General features: G+C 41.7%; 1 protein-coding gene across 1 annotated transcript; it reads left to right on the top strand.

Moving 5' to 3' along the window:
• Positions 1-480: 480 nt before the first annotated feature.
• On the top strand, positions 481-20,590 carry HEXB (hexosaminidase subunit beta). Its single transcript, XM_075727207.1, has 14 exons — positions 481-773; positions 866-1,023; positions 4,678-4,743; positions 5,527-5,573; positions 5,790-5,900; positions 8,340-8,441; positions 10,053-10,182; positions 12,714-12,894; positions 13,987-14,073; positions 14,698-14,770; positions 15,406-15,580; positions 16,416-16,506; positions 16,720-16,824; positions 20,300-20,590. Exons 1-14 carry the CDS (start codon positions 481-483, stop codon positions 20,361-20,363), a joined length of 1,683 nt encoding a protein of 560 aa, XP_075583322.1. The 3' UTR covers positions 20,364-20,590.
• The last annotated feature ends 12 nt before the right edge of the window (positions 20,591-20,602 follow it).

Below are 20,602 nucleotides of genomic sequence, written 5' to 3'. Positions count from 1 at the left end.
ATTGTTTTGTGGCAGTACAAGAGATGTGTTAGTCTTCCCTGTATAAAAATATAACCCAGATCAAGACCTTTGTATACAGAAATTAAACCGCTCAAAATTTCCCACCCAGCAACGCTCCCTCGTTACGCCTGTGAGGGGTTTCACGAGCAGGACCACACGACGCCAGCCGAAGCAGGAAGCCCCTCCGGCCGAGCGAGGGGCGCCGTCCCCACCTCCCCGGCCCCCTCCCCGGCCGCGCAGCCGCGGGGGCCGTTGAGGGGCCGTTGGGGGGCCGTTGGGGAGCCGTTGTGGGGCCGTTGGGGGGCCGTTGGGGGGCCCTTGGGGAGGCGGGGCCGCGGGGAGGCGGGGCCCCGGGCGGGCGGGCGGTGGCGAGGCGCTCTCGGGGCCCGCCCCTGCCGGTCCCGTGATGGCGGAGGCGGAGCCGCGCTGCCCTTCGAGCGGGTCGCCGCGGGCTGAGGGAGCGGCCGCAGCCGCTGTGCCATGGGCAGAGCCATGGGGCTGGCCGGGCTGCTGGTGGGGCTGTTCCTCGTGTCCGCCGCGCTGGTGAGCACCAGCCTTCGCCACGGGGCCCCGCGGACCGAGCCCACGCCGGAGCCGGCCGAGTGGGAGCTGGCCTCGGGTGCCGTCCCCGAAGACTCGCTGTGGCCCCTGCCTCAGTGGCTCCGCACGTCCCGCCGCCAGCTGCAGCTGGCCCCCTCCCGCTTCCAGCTGGTGCACGGCGCCGGCTCCTCGGCGGGGCCGGCCTGCGGTCTGCTGCAGGACGCCTTCCGCAGGTGAGGGGCGGCGGGGCCGGGGGCGCGGGGGGTCTGCCGGGGGCGGCAGCGGTTACCTCAGGGCCCCACCGGCGTCTGTGCTTCCCCGGCAGGTACTACGAGTACATGTTCGGGCAGTCCCGCTGGCGGAAGCGGGGCCACAGGCCGCTCGGCGTCCCAGCAGAGCCGGAGCTGTCGCAGCTGCAGGTGGTGATCGAGTCCCGGGACCCCGGCTGTCAGAGCTACCCGCACCTCGCCTCCAATGAGGCCTGTGAGTACCGCGCACAGCTGGCCACCGCGTTCCTCTCTCTTTCCACGGCTTATGCAGCGTCGTAAGCACTTGTTTTCCAATCATGTGTTCAATGTAGAAGTCAGCAGATTTTTAAGGAACTGGAAATCCTAGGCTCACTGAGGTGCTCGAGAACACTTCACAACAGTGGCAACCGGAAGATAATTCTTGCTCTTAATCCTGTAGGAAATCTCAGCCCACAGTGAATCATGAAGCTGGTGAGAAGTGTAACCTATGATTTCTGCCATTTAGCTAGCATTCAACTCATTTACCTGCAGCTATCCTTTCTAATAACTATCATTAAGAATCAGAGGTATTGTGCTGTGCTATACCCAGTTATGTGTGGTGAGATCTGTGTGTAGTCAAGAGATCATCCTTTCTTTCAGTACCAGGTGTTCAGTGAAGGCTGGCTTTGCTTATTCATCTGCTCTCCTTAGAACTAACTGTTTGAATTGAAGCTACCTACACTGGCTTATGTACATGGTATTTCTGCTTTTCCTGGAAAACCAGAAGGTGTTCATTGAACTTGCAGCCCAGAAAGCCAACCGTATCCTGGGCTGCATCAAAAGAAGTGTGCCCAGCAGGTCGAGGGAGGTGATTCTGCCCCTCTGCTCTGCTCTGGTGAGACCTCATCTGGAGTACTGCATCCAGCTCTGGGTCCCTCAGCACAAGAAGGACATGGACCTGTTGGAGAGGGCCCAGAGGAGGACCACAAAAATGATCTGAGGGCTGGAACACCTCTCCTATGAGGGCAGGCTGAGAGAGTTGGAGTTGTTCAGCGTGGAGAAGTCTACAAGGAGACCTTATTGCGGCCTTTCAGTACTGAAAGGGGGCCTATAGGAAGGATGGGGGCAATCTTTTTAGCAAGGCCTGTTGTGACAGGACAAGGAGCAATGGTTTTAAACTAAAGGAGGATAGGTTTAGACTGGATATAAGAAATAAATTTTTTACAATGAGGGTGGTGAAGCACTGGAACAGGTTGGCCAGAGAGGTAGTGGAGGCCCCATCCCTAGAAACATTCAAGGTCAGGTTGGATGGGGCTCTGAGCAACCTGCTCTAGTTCAAGCTGTCCCTGCTCACTGCAGGGGAGTTGGGCTAGATGACCTCTATAGGTCCCTTCCAACCCAAAACATTCTATGATTCTATGAACTTCTTGTTATTCATCTTGCAGTATTATGGATCCATTTTCTTTCTATCAGTAGATACAAGAAAGAATTTAAAAGCATGATGGCTGTATTGGATTTCTTCTGCTATGCTGCTTTAGTTCTATGACTGAAGTCCAGAGGGAGAAGTACTCTAAAATCAAGTCCCAATCACCAGAGAAGTTTCTTAACAGAAATAAAGATGAGTTCATAGTATTGTTTTTTGTCTGGGCAGGTTAGCACAGAATTCAATGTATTCATCTAGTTCTGTCTTGAGATAATCTTCTGTACTAGGCAAGGCAGTTGTTTGGTATCCAGGATACCAATCCTTAGAAAAAGATCCTTTTAATCTTAAGTCATACATCTGCAGCAGGATTAATTCCACCTGACTTGTGGTAGAATGTACTGATTTTAAGTTTACTCAATCTTTTTGGTACATTTAGCCAAGTAGTGCAATTTTTGCGTGCAAGTTTATCATACATTTCAATGCAAATGAGGTATAGCAGCAAAATTGCTAATGCTTTAGAATTTTTCTGCCACAGTCATGTTATTATACTGCTTTAATACTAGTTGAACTTTGAACTGGTTTGTGAACTTCAGATTTTAACCTAAGTTGATTCTTCTCTTCTGTCATGGAATCTGTGAGATCATGTGATTTTTAGGTTGCGCTCTTCAGAAGAGTCAGAGTTTTCCCCTCTGCTGTAGGAAAGGAGTTTTCTGTTACAAATAACATGAAGTTTTCCTCATGTAGTAAGCTAAGCTCTCCAGACCTCAGCAATTGTCTACTTTTAATGGAGTAACTTGTTCAGGGGACAAATGCTGAAATATGCAGTTATTAGTCACTTGCTGGATTGAGAGGTTTGGCTCCTTTTCTTAATAGAGATGGTATAGATCAGTCGGTGACTATCCTACAGCAAGAGTATTGGATATATAATCAAAGTACAAGTTATCTGCCCTTCTCTTCCCTGGCTTCTTGCCTGCTTGTGTAAAAGGTTCCAAATAGCCGTACAAAACTTCTTGTTCTGTGTTCATTTAAGGTATGATATATGTTCAGAAAAAAGCCTGCTGTCTTGGTATTAAATCCCTGACTGAACTACGGTTTACAACAGAAAGACCCATGGAGATTGCAGTTGTCTTCTAAGTTCTGTTTCTTACCCAGAACTTCCAGTATATGAATTCCATGTTTAGGTTAAAATGGAAGCTTGAGGTACTTTCTTCATGTCCCTGAATGGCTTTTCTCTGGCAGTTTAGACAAATGTTTGGACTGTGTACCTTACAACCAACCATTCTTCCATGCTGAGGCATATCCAATAAATCATTATACAGCAATTCACCCTTCTGATTTTTTTTTTTCTCTGTTGCTTCAAATACGTGACTCTGGTCAGTTTATTACTGCTTTGATGTTTAAATAATAATATAATCATAGAATCATAGAATTGTTTCGGTTGGAAAAGACCTTTAAGAACATCCAGTCCAACCATTAACCTAACATTACCACGTCCACACTAAACCAATCAAGGGTAGACTAGACTAAACCATGTCCCGAAGTGCCACGTCTGCCTGTTTTTTGCACGCTTCCAGGGATGGTGACTCCACCACCTCTCTGGGCAGCCTCTTCCAATGCTTGACTACCCTTTCCATGAAGAAATTTTTCCTAATATCCAATCTATAGATTTATAGATATAGTGTCTTTTTATACATATATATGCATGTGACTTCTTAAAAATTAACGTATGTAAAAAATACTTGTTTCCTCACTAAAATTTACTGAACCGCCTTAAATGGAAAACCAAAATTATTTTAGCTTTTTTTCTTTTCCCAGTACTTGGTACTGTACTTCAGTACTCAAGGTTATGGATACCTTCAGATACTGTTCTTCGTTTTACTTACCTTGCTTTATTTCACTGCCCCTGTATATGTGCTCATTAGATGGTGGGGTCTGATTTCTGCCACCCCCCGCGCCCCTCCTCCCTGGTCCTTTGTAATTAGTCCTTTATAGTAAGCACCTAACAATAGTACTTGACAAGCTATATCTCTAAAAAAGCATGTAAGCATAATCTATATAAAAGGAAGGTAAAAGGAGAAGTAAACTTCTATGGTTAGGTCTGGCTTAGTTACCCAATCCTTATCACCTATGTCTTAAATGCAAAAATATCATCTGATTTGTTTTAAATCAGTTGGATTAAACTTGGCTGGAATTCTGGCCCATGTGCAATATTTAACATGGCCATTATTAAGCAGCATATTTATTTTTTTCATCTTACTGATTAACTGTTGTCTCTCTGACTAGTAGCTTGCATTATTTCAGGGGCACGTAAATGAAAAATAGCTGCACAGTATCACCATTAAAACCAGCGTTGGTTACAATTAAAAAAAAAAAAAAAACCAAAGGGAGGTGTAGCACTTGAACAATCTCTTTAATGCCTGTTAGCATTGTCCTGTCAATCCATGCTTCCTTGAAGAATAACTTCTTTTTTTTTTTTCTTTTCTTTAGATCATTTAACTGTAACTGAGCCTGTGGCTGTACTGAAAGCAGATGAAGTATGGGGTGCTTTAAGAGGTAAGCTGATACTTTTCCTATAGAGCTATTTGTTCTGGGCTTATACACACTCCATGCCAGGCTAAGAACCAGCTGACCACTGAGCCTTGCTCTCATTCAGTCCTTCATGGGAAGTAAGCTTGGGCATAGAGGCCAGAAGGATACCCAGATGTGTGTCGGTCAGACCCTCAGTCCAGATGCTCAGCATCTCGGATCCAGTGGCACACTGTAAGTGCACTCTTGCTGTGCCTGAAATCAGCCAAGTTAACCAAATCCTGGGTGGTGAAAAGCTCTCTGATCTAAAGTGTGAACAAATTATTGCCTGACTGCAGCTAATAACTGAACGTGCTGGACATATCACCAGGAAGACCATAATGCTGAAGTTTCAGTCTACTGTTCTTACTGGAATGTTGGTCAAAATTAGCAGATTTTTCATGCTGAATTAGAAACTTCACCAGTTCCAGAAATGACAGGAATAGATGCAGGACAACACCAGAAATTCCTCCCTTACTCTCAGTAACTTCTGTACTATTCAAGGATTAATTTGGTGCAGCCGAGCTGTAGTGCCTGTATTCAGTACTTGTGTATAATGGGGAGCTTGAATGGTTGTCTCTTCAGAACTTCATTAACTATGGTTCTTGAGCAATTAAGGAAACTGCTAGAGAGAAAGAAGCTCTGCTACAAAGCATTCTTTCTAGCTATGTGAATGCCTGTAAATAGTTATAGTCCTGTTTTTAACTAAAACTTTAAGGACAAGTACTGGGTTGTACTCTAGATCCCATTCTTGGATTTTTTTTTTTCCAGGTTTGGAAACCTTCAGCCAGTTGGTTCATGAAGATGACTATGGAAGAGTAAGTATAGCTATTAACTAAAGCCACAGTCCTGACAACAGACAGTCATGTTCTTTTTTTAGATGCTCTTCTAGAAACAGCAGATCTACTAGTTTTATTAAGTATTTTTTCAGAAAATGATCCTTGGAAAGCTGTTAACAAACTGAAAAGTAAGTATTTCGTGTTTGAAATGATGAGTATGAAACCGGAATTCTAATTTTTAAATCTTTCTCATAGTTTCTTGTCAATGAATCTGAAATCAACGACTTCCCAAGATTTGCTCATAGAGGAATCTTACTAGACACTTCAAGGCATTATTTACCATTGAAGTCTATTCTTACAAACCTGGTAAGTGGGCAGGTTTGTATCATTAATAATGAAGGCTTTTTGTTGTTGTGTTTTGCACCCTGAAGTAGGTAGCAACTGGAGCTGATATGAAAGGAGAACCCATCTCCTCTGGCTGACTTCTAAAAGGACAGAGTGAAGTTTGTTAAGTGAAGGTCAGAACATACACTGGAGAGGAATTGAGTGGGTGGACACAATAATTAGTGAATCTGTAAAAGAGGCTGTGATTTGTGGTACCTTGGGTTTTCTGTATTGTGTGTTGCCTAAACCAGCTCACGTATTTCTTCAGAGCATGTTTTGAGACATCTGACTGTCACCAAGCAGTACAGGGGAGACCTTGCAAGTCCTGGCTTCAGTGCCAGTGGTTGCAGGAAAATTCTAGTCTTTTTGCTAAGCAGGCTTTGGTAGTCCTTTCTTAGGCTGCTAAGAGCAAGCCAGTAATTAAGTAGAACAGAGCAAGGGGGGAAATTGGAAATGTTCATTGGAAGTTACTGATTTTTTTCACCCTGTCCTTTCAAAAAGGAAAAAAAAAGAAAAAAACCCACACAAACAAAAAAACCCCACAAAGAAAACTTTCTCTGAAAAGGTTAAGTAAGCACACTAAGAATTGTATACTCCTACCTTGATGGGAAGGTGATGAATTTGTGTAATCATAGCAGCCAAAGCTGTGGGTTTTTCTGTTTTGTAGTCCCCTTTTCTGCCATTGAAATCCTTGTAGCAGGGCTTATTTGGTGGGTTGAAATGGAGGAGCCTTTGAGTAGAGGAACATGCAGTTTCCTGTGTTGTCTCTGTCTTGCTTTTCCGAGATGAGATAGTGTTAGAAATTTCCCTTCAATGGGAAGAACTTTGCAGAGCAGGCTTAAGATGGTCAGGAGAGAATGCAGGTAAAACCAGTCTTCCATTTCTGAAGTTATCCTTGAACTGTGCTCAGAACTTGCCTCTCCATGGGTAGCTAGCACTTGTATTTACTTTTAAGATCAGTCCCTGTTCAGCAAGTAGTGTTCGTGTAGTCTTTCATTTACAACTGAGGGTGCTTCAAAGGCTCAAGTAGTTACTTGTGTCAATATTTGTTGTCTTTTTTTAAAAGAGAACAATGTCCAAAGAGTAACTTTTGAGACTTGCATTTCTAACCATTTTTATGTTTCTGTAACTGTTGCTGTTCTGTTTTCTTTCCTTAAATTATGTCTGTGGCTCTAATACTTTCCCAGAGCTACATTTTATGACATTTTGCTGCTATAAGAACAAGTGTGCTTTTCCTCCCATCTCTGTGCCTTCTTGAATCTAGGCTAACCTAATAAAAAGCATCAGTAATCCCTTCACTAACAAGTGGTAATTAGACACTTAAGGCAGCAGCTCAAGTATACTTCTTGTTTGTGTTCAGCTGCAGTACTATATTTCCAGGAAGGGCATTGATCTTGAGGAAGGCTTCTTGCTGGTAGCTGAGGTGAAGGTCAGGAGATAAAATTTTCTATGTGGAAAGATGGTATTTGATAGAAATGCATGAAGACATGCAGTAATTAAAACTTCTGCTATCTAATAAAACAGATGAGATAATTTTGAGGAATGGAGAAGGTATAAAGCTTATTTGGTGGGAGTTCCTGAAGAGATTTTGTCACTTCTTTAAATACAGCTTGGTGAAAAAAGAAAGGGGAAGGGCTGGAAATAATTGTGTTGTGGCAAGGGATTGGAAGCAACTGTGTTGCAATTGCTCAATCCCAAACAGTTGTAGAGAACACTTACTCCATCTGTTCGCAACACACACCGCTTCTAGTGACTCTAGTGACAAACTTGCGTAACTGAGGGTATGTGTGTAACTGTCCATCTGGAGTCATAATTCTAAAATAAGCATATTAATATTTATCTTGATTATCTTCAAGTTCAAAAAAAGGAAGTACTGACAGTGTAATGACTGAAAACATAAGGGAATGCTATCTTCTGCAGGGAACATGCATGATTGATTTTGTATGCATTTGAAATGGATTTTGCAGAAGTTGCTAGCAAGTAGGGATGGACTAAATAGTAGGAAACTCTCTCATGCTGTTTCGTTTTTGAGTCCAAAATATTTAGGTGGAATGGTATAAGCTCTTCTGTAAGCTGAAATAGCTGATACATTCTGAAATGGAAGAAATTGATAAGCATTTATAGCAGTTCCCCTTCTACCAGCCAGTGTAGCATGATCAGATCAAGAGCTTGTTGACAGGAGTTGTGCAAATAGATGGCAGAGGAATGGAGGAGTGCTATAAACAAGCTGGTGCACTTTGGTGTATGCTTCTAGGATTTGGTGAAACACAGTATGCTTTTTCTTTGGTTTGTGGGGTTTTTTTGTTGTTTTGGTTGTTGCTTTAGACATGCAGGATGTACTGGGACAAGACCACTTTTTTTGCATAGGTTTTCTGTGAGAGTGAAGTGCTTAACTAGACTGTATTGCATTATTTCTTACAGGATGCCATGGCTTTTAACAAGTTCAATGTTCTCCACTGGCATATAGTAGATGATCAGTCATTCCCTTACCAGAGTATTTTTTTCCCTGAGTTAAGTGACAAGGTGAGTAAACATCATTGGAGCAGGGTGGGAGGGCAGAAATCTGGCACATATTTTGTGAAAATAAAATGCAGAGCCTACCAATGGTTGAATAAGTCTGCCTTGGCTGATTGTGAAACAGTACCAGAGGACCAGTAACCAGCAAGTCTGTATTTAGGATCCTACCTGAGCATCTATGTGGACCATGTTCAAGTCTTCCTTGGTAGATGCATGGTAAATGACTTTCCTAAATGTTCTGTGCAACTTTGCTGGTGACTGATCCTCAGTGTTTGCAGCCCTTCAAGCAGTAATGGTGTGCAAATAACCTGTTGTGGTGAACACTGCTTGGATTTCTTTTGGTTGGTTGGTTTGTTTGTTTAACTGGTAGAATTCCCACCACTCAAATGTAAGAGTTTCCTGTCAGCACTGGGTTTGGAACCACTGCAGGAGTACTTTTGTCCTTTCTGAGATCTAGTTAACTTTACAAAACACATCATGTCTGTAAGAGGTCCAAAAGTCAGAGATTGTTTCTAAAACAAATACAGTGCAATGTATCTCTTTATTTCCTGATTCGCAGCAGATTTTGCTAATTAATGAAAGCCATCATGAGGTTCTTGCTCAGTCATGGTACAGCAGTAGCCGAATCAAGCTTGAATAATTAAGTAGACTGAGCCTAAGCACAAGATGTATGGGTTTTGTTTTAAAATGCTTGCTAGAATCTGACCCTCATGAAAATTATATGGACAGTGCTTGAGCAGATGCCGTGAAGAATTTTGTAATTCAAAAATTGTAGATGTTGGATGGTGCAGTCAGATAATTTTTCCTAGTAATGGCTGTGGAGTTCTGTCCTATTCCCCACTGACAGCTGGAGAGAGGGAGATGGCCTTTGTCTCAATAGACTTCTTTTTGAAAGGCTTCTTGTTTACCATTATCTTTTTTGAGTAACCCAGCTGTGGAATATTTCCAGATAAATAGAAGCTTATGGTGCTATTAATCATGAGGAGTCATGATGCTTTTGTTATGTAGTGTGGCTCTTTGGCAAGCATCTGTTTACCAAACTGTAGCAGTCTGGGTCATTTGTCACATTTGTTGGCCATGTGTGAATGCAATAACGCTCAAATTCAGCATCACAAAACAAACATACCCTGATGCTAAATTGGGCGTTGTATCAAAACAGACAAGCGGAGGTGTTGGAAGAAGATGCCGTTCTTTCTGACTTGGCAGAATTTTTCCATTAGTCTTGCATGTTATGTAACAAGGGCCCTATGTTTCAGAACTAATGATGCAGAGGTGGAGGGGAAAACTAACTTGTCTCTGTACAGAAGAATCAAAAAATGTATATTTCAAAAATCTGATGGAATAGAAACTAGCTTTTCTGTTTTCTTCAGTAACTGTGAGCTACGGTTGAAAGGATGATTTGTCTTAGTGTGGAAAAAGGGGTTAATTTTTGTGGGTTCTTCCCCCCCTGTACCTGTCAACCAAAACGTTCTGTCAGTGCAGTTGTACATGTGATAAACCAGAAAAGGCCAACTTGTAAAACTGCTCTCCAGTCTAAATTATACTACTTTAATTCTAATTTTGTGAGCTGCTGGTATAACATTTTGAAAACTGTCTCTAAATGTGAATACTTTACAGGGAGCGTACTCCTATAACCACATCTATACACCTACTGATGTCCATCTGGTGATTGAGTATGCCCGGTTAAGAGGCATTAGAGTTATCCCAGAGTTTGATACCCCAGGACACACGCAGTCTTGGGGAAGAGGTATGTCCAAGAAAGTATTAATGATTAAAAGATTGTGGTAAGTAGGGTGTAGCAAGCAAAGGAACTTGTTAAAAAGCAGCCTTTAAAGTGCTTTGAAAGGCCCTTGATAAGAGGTAAGCAAGGGGCAGACTCAGTGATGATCATGACCTTTACGTGTTAGAGGAACTAAAGCGAACAGAGAAAGCTGACGCTTCCTGTGCTGCATGTGTGAGCGAAGACATAGATATATTCTGTCTGCCTTAGACTTGATGTTGTTGTTATCCCCTCCCCCATCCAGTACTCTTGAGTTTAGAGTAATAAGGCAGTGCTAGAAATAGTGAGTTGCTGTCTCTAAAGTAGAGATTTCTGCTTTGGGAAGGTTCTTTCAAAGTGGTTGACATTTCTGTCTATTAGTAAAGTGGTAATCTGCCAGTGTACAAAACACAGCAAAAGTTGGATGCTTCTTCACTCGCTGTCTTCTGGGTTTCAGAGTAATACTTCTCTTGATAAGAGAATGCTTGAATCCTGAGAGTGGTGGTGTTTACATGTACTCAAAGGCCAGGGAACCTTGTGCCTTCATTCAAGGTGCACTGACTGTGATTTCACTGCAGTTAACGTAAGATGGTTTTGGCCAAACTGGAAATAGTAAAGACTTTTCTGGTGCTTCATAGCTTTAGCTTTAGCCATTGGGCAAGTCTTGTGCTCATCCTGTGGGCATGTGGCCATAATGTTGGAAGATGCCTCAGGCTCTTTCTTCCTAATTTAAAATGAGGAGGAAAGGAACAAGGCAAAAACTAAATTTGCTAAACAGTCTTTCTGAATCACAGAATCATAGAATGCTTTGGGTTGGAAGGGACCTATAGAGGTCATCTAGCCCAACTCCCCTGCAGTGAGCAGGGACAGCTTGAACTGAGCAGGTTGCTCAGAGCCCCATCCAACCTGACCTTGAATGTTTCTAGGGATGGGGCCTCCACTACCTCTCTGGCCAACCTGTTCCAGTGCTTCACCACCCTCATTGTAAAGAATTTCTTTCTTACATCCAGTCTAAATCTATTCTACTTTAGTTTAAATCCATTACTCCTTGTCCTGTCACAACAGGCCTTGCTAAAAAGATTGCCCCCATCCTTCCTATAGGCCCCCTTTCAGTACTGAAAGGCCACAATAAGGTCTCCTCGCAGCCTTCTCTTCTCCAGGCTGAACAACCCCAGCTCTCAGCCTGTCCTCGTAGGAGAGGTGCTCCAGCCCTCAGATCATTTTTGTGGTCCTCCTCTGGGCCTGCTCTAACACGTCCATGTCCTTCTTGTGCTGAGGGCTCCAGAGCTGGATGCAGTACTCCAGGTGAGGTCTCACCAGAGTAGAGCAGAGGGGCAGAATCACCTCCCTCAACCTGCTGGCCATGCTTTTTCTGATGCAGCCCACGATTCGCTTGGCTTTCTGGGCTGTGAGCACACATTGGTGGCTCACGTCCAGCTTTTCATCTACCAGTCCCCCCAAGTCCTTCTCCACAGAGCTACTATCAATCCCTTCATCCCTCAGCCTGTATTGGTATCAGGGGTTGTCCTGTCCCAGGTGCATCCTTCATCTTGTGTGGTCTTTGCTGTTACAGAGCACTAATAAAAGCCAGTGGCTTGTCTGGTGATATGTGAGGTGATCTACATTCATATTAAGAGCAAGGTTCAGCTCCCTTGCCTAAAATCAATTGTCCCTGATAGCTTCTTGTATAATAGCTTTTTTAAATGTGATGCACAGGAGCCAGTCCTGGCTTTGCCTATTATCCTGGGTAGCTATCCTTTGTTTGCATTCAAATTCAAGATAGTCTTGGAGAGAACTCTTAAGGCATGTGAGAAGGGTAGTTGAAGCAATCTACCACTAGGGCCCTGTTTGGGGGAAATGTGCTCAGAGTAGGAAACATACAGCCAGGAAGATGCTGCTGCTGCAACCACAGTTTACCAAGTAAACTGGACTTAGGAATCTCCAACCTATGTATAATAACTTTTTCCTATTTTGTTATCCTGGCTCATGTTGCTTCAGGTATCTTGACTGAAGAACCAGTGCTTAGTTTTGATGTTTGTATAGCCTTTCTTTCTTGTGTAGAAGTAAATTCCTAGCAGACTGAGGTAGGACATGTACCTTGAGCCATATACCTCCCACCTACTTAGGTGTTAATAAAGCAGAGTAATAAAAAGAGAAAAGAGGCCTCTGGAACACACTGATTATATTTGGCTTCCTTCTAATTGGCTTCCTTCCTAAATCCATTAAAGCTTTTTTATTCAAGTAGTCATCCCAAAGCTGTTTTCCAGGTATAGTGACATGTTCCATAAATTAGTGTGTGTTAAATCACAAATCTAAAAGTCCTGATTTCCAGTTAGAGCATTCTTCAGCCTGGGGCAAGTTGTTTTATTTCACCCTGCCTCTGTTTGATTATACTTAGAGTAGATGAGCACTGAAGTCATGAACATTAACCTTTTTAATATGGGTAACTGCCTCTTCCTGCTAGCAAAATTAACATACCAATGTGGAACTGAATATCCTTTATCAATTTTTTCTATTAGGTCAAAAAAATCTTCTCACCCCTTGTTACCATGGAGAACAGCCATCAGGGTCTTTTGGACCTGTAAATCCCATTTTGAACACAACTTACGACTTCATGACTAAATTCTTCAAAGAGATCAGCAGTGTATTTCCAGATGCATACATTCATTTGGGAGGAGATGAAGTGAACTTCGATTGTTGGTATGGTGACAGTTCAAAGAGTAAATATCTAGTGCCTCCTAAACTTGCCTAAATCTATCAATTATGGAACTCAGTTGTGTGAGACAGTTTTCACTGTTCACTCCTACTTCTGTAACTACTTACAGGCAGAGCATTTGTGATCCTCAGCAAGCAAGTGATGTTGTGCAGAATTTTGCTTTGACTAGTAGTTTCACAAATGTTCAGGTACTCTAAAGGATTTCTTTATGAAAATTAACCTGGCAGGAAGGAGAACTAGTATGGTAGAAAGTACTATGTAAGATAATCAACACTTAAATGCTTTGTGTTAAAGGAAAAGCAATTCTTTCCATTGAGTTCTGCCTTCCAGAAAATCTACTAACACTTAAGTATTACAATACTGACTCTTGTGTGCTTGTATTAAAAGTATGGTATGTATTAATAGAGTTTTTCAATTGGTTGTGGATTTCAAACATTTTGGAGTGCCTCTGCTGGAGTAACTAATAATACAGAATTTGGAGCAGATCTAATTGGATGAGTAATCAAATTGATTTAGTTAATATTTGTGCATTCTCTTGAAACATCAAATCTCAACATTCAGGACTTGCTTTAATTTTTAAAAAATTTTAAAATTTTTTTTTCTTAAAACAAAAAAAAGAAAATTTCTGGCAAATGCTCTATCACAAAAGTGTTGGTTTGCTTTTGGGGTATTTTTCCAAATTCCTGATGTCACTGCCACAGATCCCCTAGTACTGTGGCTGCTCAGTTTCCAGACCTGCTGGCAACCTTCCCACAAAGTTGCAGAGAAGCCAGGAACCCCAGAGCTCTTTAGGAGCTTGAGGCAGCCTGCTGGAGACTGCTTTGGAACAGGGACTCCAGTAGTTCTACCAGAGAAGTAGGACTATTGGCTTTATTTCAAATCGGGATGAAACTGTTTTAAAATAACTAAATCATGTTAGCCTGCTGCTTCTGCTGTGTTGTGTGTTCCAGGCTATAGCATACCTTAAGGCATGCAGCTAGTGTGCTGTGCATAGGTGGAAATGGTTAGGAAATCTGGTTTAAAACAAAACAAAATTATTCTTTTCTTTTTTACTTGTGGTGTTGTTGTTGTTGAAGGAAATCTAACCCTGAAGTGAAGGTGTTCATGGAGAAGCAAGGATTTGGTGTGGACTATGCTAAACTGGAATCTTACTATATTCAGAAGTATGTTGGTTTTTTTAATTCTTGCTCGGCTTTTCACAGCCACTATCTGAGTGTGGTGTTGAGGTGCAGATGCTGAAGCTGATTTAGGTTAGCCTATATTGTTTTCAAAAATTGTCATGTATTGGGGACTACCCACTTTCTTTAATATTAAATACACTGAATGTAAAGTTCACAGCTTTAAAATGTGGGACACAACAAGGACATGTAGGCTAGTTCTGTGCACACTGTGAATGTACTGGGTATCTTCAACTAGGTGTCTGCTGTTAACATCAGCACGCAGGGTCGGGAGAAAAAGTCCTAAGGTTTTTGCAGCCATTTATTTCTCTCATTCTTAAATAATATTTCTCTCATTCTTAAATAACATGGATTTAGACACCTGTATGAGTTGCTGGTAGTTCTGAACATCAGTTTGTGTTACTGCACGTGCATGCCCTTGTATGTGGGAGAACATCCTCTTTGAGGCAGAGCACTGAAGGCCAAAACCAGAAAAAGCTGCTGTTTCTTGGTCCCCTATGCAGAGCTGGGAAAAGCCTGATGTGTCTTAGAGTAGAAAACGTTGTTACTTCATGTGCCTGTACTGATCTCATTGAAGTTTACAAACATGATCTTATTTCTAAATTCTAGGATTTTGGACATTGTTTCCTCCTATAACAAAAGATATATTGTCTGGCAAGAAGTGTTTGATAACAAGGCGCAGGTAAGATGGGAAAATAAGTAAGATGCTCTTGCATAACAGCACAATATTATGGGAGGCTTCCAGATATTAAGTAGTTATGGTTGTGTCTCTTAAGAGTTAAAGCAAGTCTGTGGACTTTAACAAGTCTCCCCAGGTGTGGGGCCTGCCTTGAAATTACTATTTATTGAACATGTAAAATAGGTGGACCAGGAACACCAGCATTGAAGTGCTTTGTAAAGGTGAACACAGATAATATGCTTTAGAGCATCAGAGTAAAGGGTAGGGAACTTTCTTTGAGTTTCCATATATATTTTTTTTTTCCCCACATAACAGTGTGTCTGGCCTAGTAATACCAGGTGCTCAGCTTTTCAGGGCTGGTCAGATAACTTGGTGTATGTAGGAACCCTCCTAGGGCATTAACTGTCTGTAGTATTACCTAGGCTTCACTCTAGTGTGAACTCTGTTTAAAACCAGCAAAGAGCTAATCAGCTTTACACTGTGGGGGGAAAAAAAAATGACAAAAGGTAGCTTCCAAAATGTTCCTTTTCAAAACAAAATACCCAGTTTTGAAATCCATCATCTTTTTTCCTTATAACAGCAATTAGGATTGTCTTTAATGTTTTTGTTTGTTTTGGTTTGGTTTTTCCCCCTTTTAGCTGAAACCAGACACTGTAGTTCAAGTGTGGATGGCAAACAACTATGCTCATGAACTGAGCAGTGTCACTGGAGCTGGGTTCACTGCTATCCTGGCAGCTCCCTGGTACTTAGACTACATTAGTTATGGGCAAGACTGGAAGAAATACTACAGCGTTGAACCACTTAACTTTCCTGGTTTGTTACTTTTTCTATATGCATGTTCTGTACATGAAAGTCTTTGGTTCATAGTGAGGTGTAAATGAAAAGAATAAGGCTATTTAGAGTGGTTATGCAGTCACTATGATCAGATGCGCTGTAATCAAAGGACTTGAATGTCAGCTAGAACTCTGGAAAATTCTCAGATTAAAAAAACGCAGCTTTCCACTTCTCACAGGGAAAAGTGTTACCTTCCTCAAGCATCTGGTACTGGTGCTTGTGTGAGACAAAATGCTGGACTAGGTGGACAGATGCATCATGCATTAGGGGCAGAGTTGTGCAAAATGGCTGTTGGTAGACAGACATTGAATTCTTATGTTAGCAAGCTTCTAGAGGGTTAAGACTGTTCTAGAAAAAGACATGTTCTCTCCCTCTGGCTAAAGCTGATGGAAACATCTTATGCTTTCCCTGGGGCTTTCATTTTGTGCAGGGTAGCTCTCAGAGCTGATTAGGAAGCACAGCTGACTTCATAGCTTTTTCAAGGAATGTTCTGTGTGTGATAGCATGAGCAGTTTCAATCAGGACTGAAATCTCTGAAGAATGTCAGAAAGCTGAGGAATGTCTTCAGAGGACAAAAGGTAAAATCCTTTCTGACAGAGAAAGGAAATGGGATCTCTGGACAAATGGCCTGGTGGTTCTCACATTCAGTAACAAGACTACCAAAACATTAAGTTAGTAGTGCTCAGGATAGATATTTTATATGATAAAACAAACATCTGAACATCAATCCTTTCTCAGGATTGGAAAATAAAATTGTTGATATATGCCTGTCTTTTGGGCAAATAGAAATTCTAACTTTCTGCTTTGAATTCAGGATCTGAAAAACAGAAAAAGCTTTTAATAGGTGGAGAAGCCTGCCTGTGGGGGGAATTTGTGGATGCAACTAACCTCACACCAAGATTATGGTATGAACTGCTTTATTGCTAGATTTTAGAAAGCCAGTTACAAGGAGCATTAATTAATCGAACAGAATCATGTTACTGGTAACAGTGCTCTGTGCTGAACCTGAGCAGCTATAAAAATTGATGCTTCTGGATATATAAGATCTGGTATTAAAAACTTGAATCCATTCTTGGTTATATACCATACCTACTCTAAATCTTGGTATATCTTTGCAGGCCTCGAGCAAGTGCTGTAGGGGAAAGACTCTGGAGCAGCAGGAATGTGACCAACTTGCAGGATGCCTATAGAAGACTGACTAATCATCGATGCCGCATGCTCCAGTAAGATTAATAGCTCTAGTAAAGCTTGGTTCTCATGCCTTATAACCAATGGAGTTCAAGTACAGGCTTAAACTGCTGGCCTGGAAATGAAGGGAGGAGAGCTAGCAGTGTAATCTGACTATGTAAATGTCATCCCATGTGTTTTTGTATCCACAGAACAGGAAGAACAGACATGCTAAAACAGGAGTTCTAGACAGTTTTGCAACTAACATTTTCAGAACTCATTAACTTTCTTCAGTGAAATACGAGAACTCATATATGTCTCTTCCCTCTAAAGAAAAAAATGAACACCATGATTGACTTATTTCAGACAAAAAGGATGTTAAAGGGTATGTGGGAGGAGTACACAGGAGAAAAAGTAGACTTTGAAAAAAGTTGTTGTTAATTATTTATTATTTATAATAATTAAAGACCTTGTTGTAGCTTGGCCCCAGCCAGCAACAAAGCACCATGCAGCCGCTCGCCCACTGCCCCTACCCCGATTGGATGGGGGAGAGAATTGGAGGAGTAAGAGTGAGAAAACTCCTGGGTTGAGATAAGAACAGTTTAATAATTGAAATAAAGTAAAATAGTAATGATAATAGTAACAATATAATAATGATAATAATAATAGTAATAATAGTATACAAAGCAAGTGATGCACAATGCAATTGCTCACCACCCGCTGACCGATACCCAGACAGTTCCTGAGCAGCGATTGCTGCTCCCTGGCCAACTCCCCCCAGTTTATATACTGAGCATGACGTCACATGGTATGGAATAGCCCTTTGGTCAGTGTGGATCAGCTGTCCTGGCTGTGCCCCCTCCCAGTTTCTTGTGTACCTGGCAGAGCATGGGAAGCTGAAAAGTCCTTGACTATCATAAGCAGTAATTAACACACTGATGTTTTAGTTGTTGCTATCAACATTATTCTCACACTAAATCCAAAAGACAGCACTATGCCAGCTACTGGGAAGAAAATTAACTCTATCCCAGTTGAAACCAGGACAACCTGTAACAGGCAATCAAGTGGAGCTGTTTGCATGAGGTGAGCTTGAGCAAGCTATTCTTTCAGGTATTGCCTTAGTGTAGGGACTGAAAGGGGTGGATAGAGTCCCTGATAAATTTTAATTCACTTATGACTACTGTAAACAAAGTCAGTTTGTAACATACTCTTCTCTGCAGTTCTTTCCTAAAATGTACCTAGACAAGTTACTGGTTAATTATTGCTAGTACTGTCTCTGTATATTCGCAGTTACAGAAATGAGTGATTTCCAGGTCTTAAGTCCAAGTTTGACTCCACTTTTAACAGTATACAGGGAGAGAGCCTTTTTGGTTTTCCCAAGTGCTGCTGCAAAGTTGGACTGCAGCAAGAATGCAATATGCCATTTAATTTCTCTACAAAAGTTTATGGCAAGTCATTGAAAATCCCAACTGTGTGAAGAAGTATTTCAAGCTAGACACAAATCGGCTTTTCAGAGAACAAGATAAAATGGCAGTTACAGTCAGCACTTAAAACTCAAGAACTCTGCTCAGGTTCCTGTACATGTCTTAGCATGATTATCTGTTGGAATCACTGACTTTTAGCTTACAGTATAAAGTAGCTCTTTAATTAATCAAGTTAAGAGTGACTGAAAGACTTGTAAGTTTTGACTTGTTGGTTTTATTTCAAGCTGGCTTAAAATAATGCTATAGGAATAGGAAAATAGCTATATGTAAATTGTGTTACCTCCCTCAGTCATGAGAAAAATAGATATATTAAGAGCAAGTTAACAATTACATGTTAAAAACAAGATTAAAGGGCTTTAAAAACTTATGTTGTATCACTTAGCAGGATGGTGCATCTCTTGATGGGGCTCAGAGAAAACACTGATAAAACTGAAACAGGGGCTATACCTCTAGGGTGAACAAAGCCATGCTATTCCTGGCCCTGATTAACTATTGCGGCATCTCCATCTTCTTCCTTAACACTGGCACTTGTATTGCTGTACAGGGAGCTGATCTAGATGACCGCAGCTGCTCTGGTAGTGCTAGCATGGGAGATGCAGAGGCAGACTGAGGACTACTCGCTGTACTTGTTGTATGCTTTTTCCTTAAACTACCTTCTGGTGCTAAAACTCCTTTGCTGGCATATAAACTTATGGTGAACAATTCCTGATTAGGAGAGAGAGACTACCTTAATAAAAGGACATGTCCTCCTGAAAAGGATTCCTTTATATAGGCTTTGAACCAGAAAAACACTGGAGAAACCATTCCCTTTCCACTGATTAAATAAGCATTCTTTGGAGCCATAGTTCTATTGCCTTTCATGTATACAGGGCTTCCTTAGCATTGTGTGAACTCAAAGAGCTGATTTAATCAGTTCAGGCTGTTGTAAAGTCTTAGAGCGTGGGCAAAGGACTATGTCCCTAATGTTTTTATGCATGGTATATACAGATGACCATGGCAGTTGTAGCAGGTCAAGGAGCCTTTCCAAGTAGAATGAACAGCCCTGGCTTGCTCTGCAGCAGGGTACCAGGGAGTGAGGGAATGGGTAGGTAGAACTTTGTAACAGCTAGAGTGTGGTCACTGGAAGAACAGTAACTCTGCCTATCCAAAGCCAAAGGCCACTGCTGTTGAAATAGTAACATGAAAGCAGTAGCTGCTGTTCAGATGTAAATTCAGCTTTCTGTAGGATATGGCAGCCCAAATTGCAGAGAAGTGGTGATGGGAGAGGGGAAACAAAAAGGTGGGTGTATATTCCAGAGATCTAGACAACCACCCTGTCTTTTACTAAGAGCAGGTCTTGCTTAGGGGCAAGCTATAGTTCAGCTGAGCTATTTCATTACTTGCTTTCTTCCACTGCAGCTCTCAAGTGCAATTTGAACACCAGTATAATCCTACAAATCACTGTAGCAGTACTATCTAGCTCTTAAATATCCAAGAAGCAGAATTTTGACTACAACTACATTAACTCCGAAACATCTTTTTATACTATGCTACTGCACCATCATAAGCTACGGGGTGGGGGGGTGGGGGGTGATTGTTTGCTTTTAAAGCCACATAAGAACAGAATAATTCATCAGTGTAGCTGGAAAAAATCCTGTTTACTAAAACTGGCTCCCCTCAAGAAAAGAATGAAAATTACATAATTGGAGCTGGAGTTGGGAGAGTGTACAAATGTCAACTGATTCATATTTTCACATTCTTATGACTTCTCTTCAATAAAAGCAATAGATTTTACAGTACACTGAGACAACTAGCCCCTGAATTTAAGCTTTTCAACCTGCTTCTAATGTCCTGGTGCATCCGATTGAAATGAGGAACTGTACTTAACTGAAGTACAATCAATGGGAGAATATGGCCCTTTTTCACTCCCTAAATATAGGCCATCTGTTATTTCTTGGAAGTAGTTTTGTTTACACAAAGATTAAAACAGAGTGCCAGTATCTCTCTTCCTGCCTATGCAACCAGCCAGTTTGATTATAATCATACACGTTCCACTTTATTTTAACAGCCGTGGCATAGCAGCTGAACCGGTGTTTGTTGGATACTGTGCCCATGAAGCAAGAGTCCAGTAACTACTGCAGAGACTTCTAGTCAACAACCTGAAGTGCCTCTGGGGTATGAATATATGTACATGCAGTTTGATATTTGAACTAAGACTCACAGTTTTCACTTTTAAAATAAAGTTTTTGAAATTCTTGTTGAAGTAAAAATGATGGGTTTTAGCCTTCACTAGAAATAGGGATTCTCCACTGTGAAATCCTGAAACTGCATGCCATAGAGTTACTAATTCCAATTTTCTAAAATTGAGGGA

The sequence above is a fragment of the Pelecanus crispus genome, chromosome Z, assembly GCF_030463565.1.
Source record: "Pelecanus crispus isolate bPelCri1 chromosome Z, bPelCri1.pri, whole genome shotgun sequence".
NCBI classification, from domain to species: Eukaryota; Metazoa; Chordata; class Aves; order Pelecaniformes; family Pelecanidae; genus Pelecanus; species Pelecanus crispus.
Note: the sequence above shows the minus strand (reverse complement) of the source record. Positions and strands in the feature narration are given on the sequence as shown.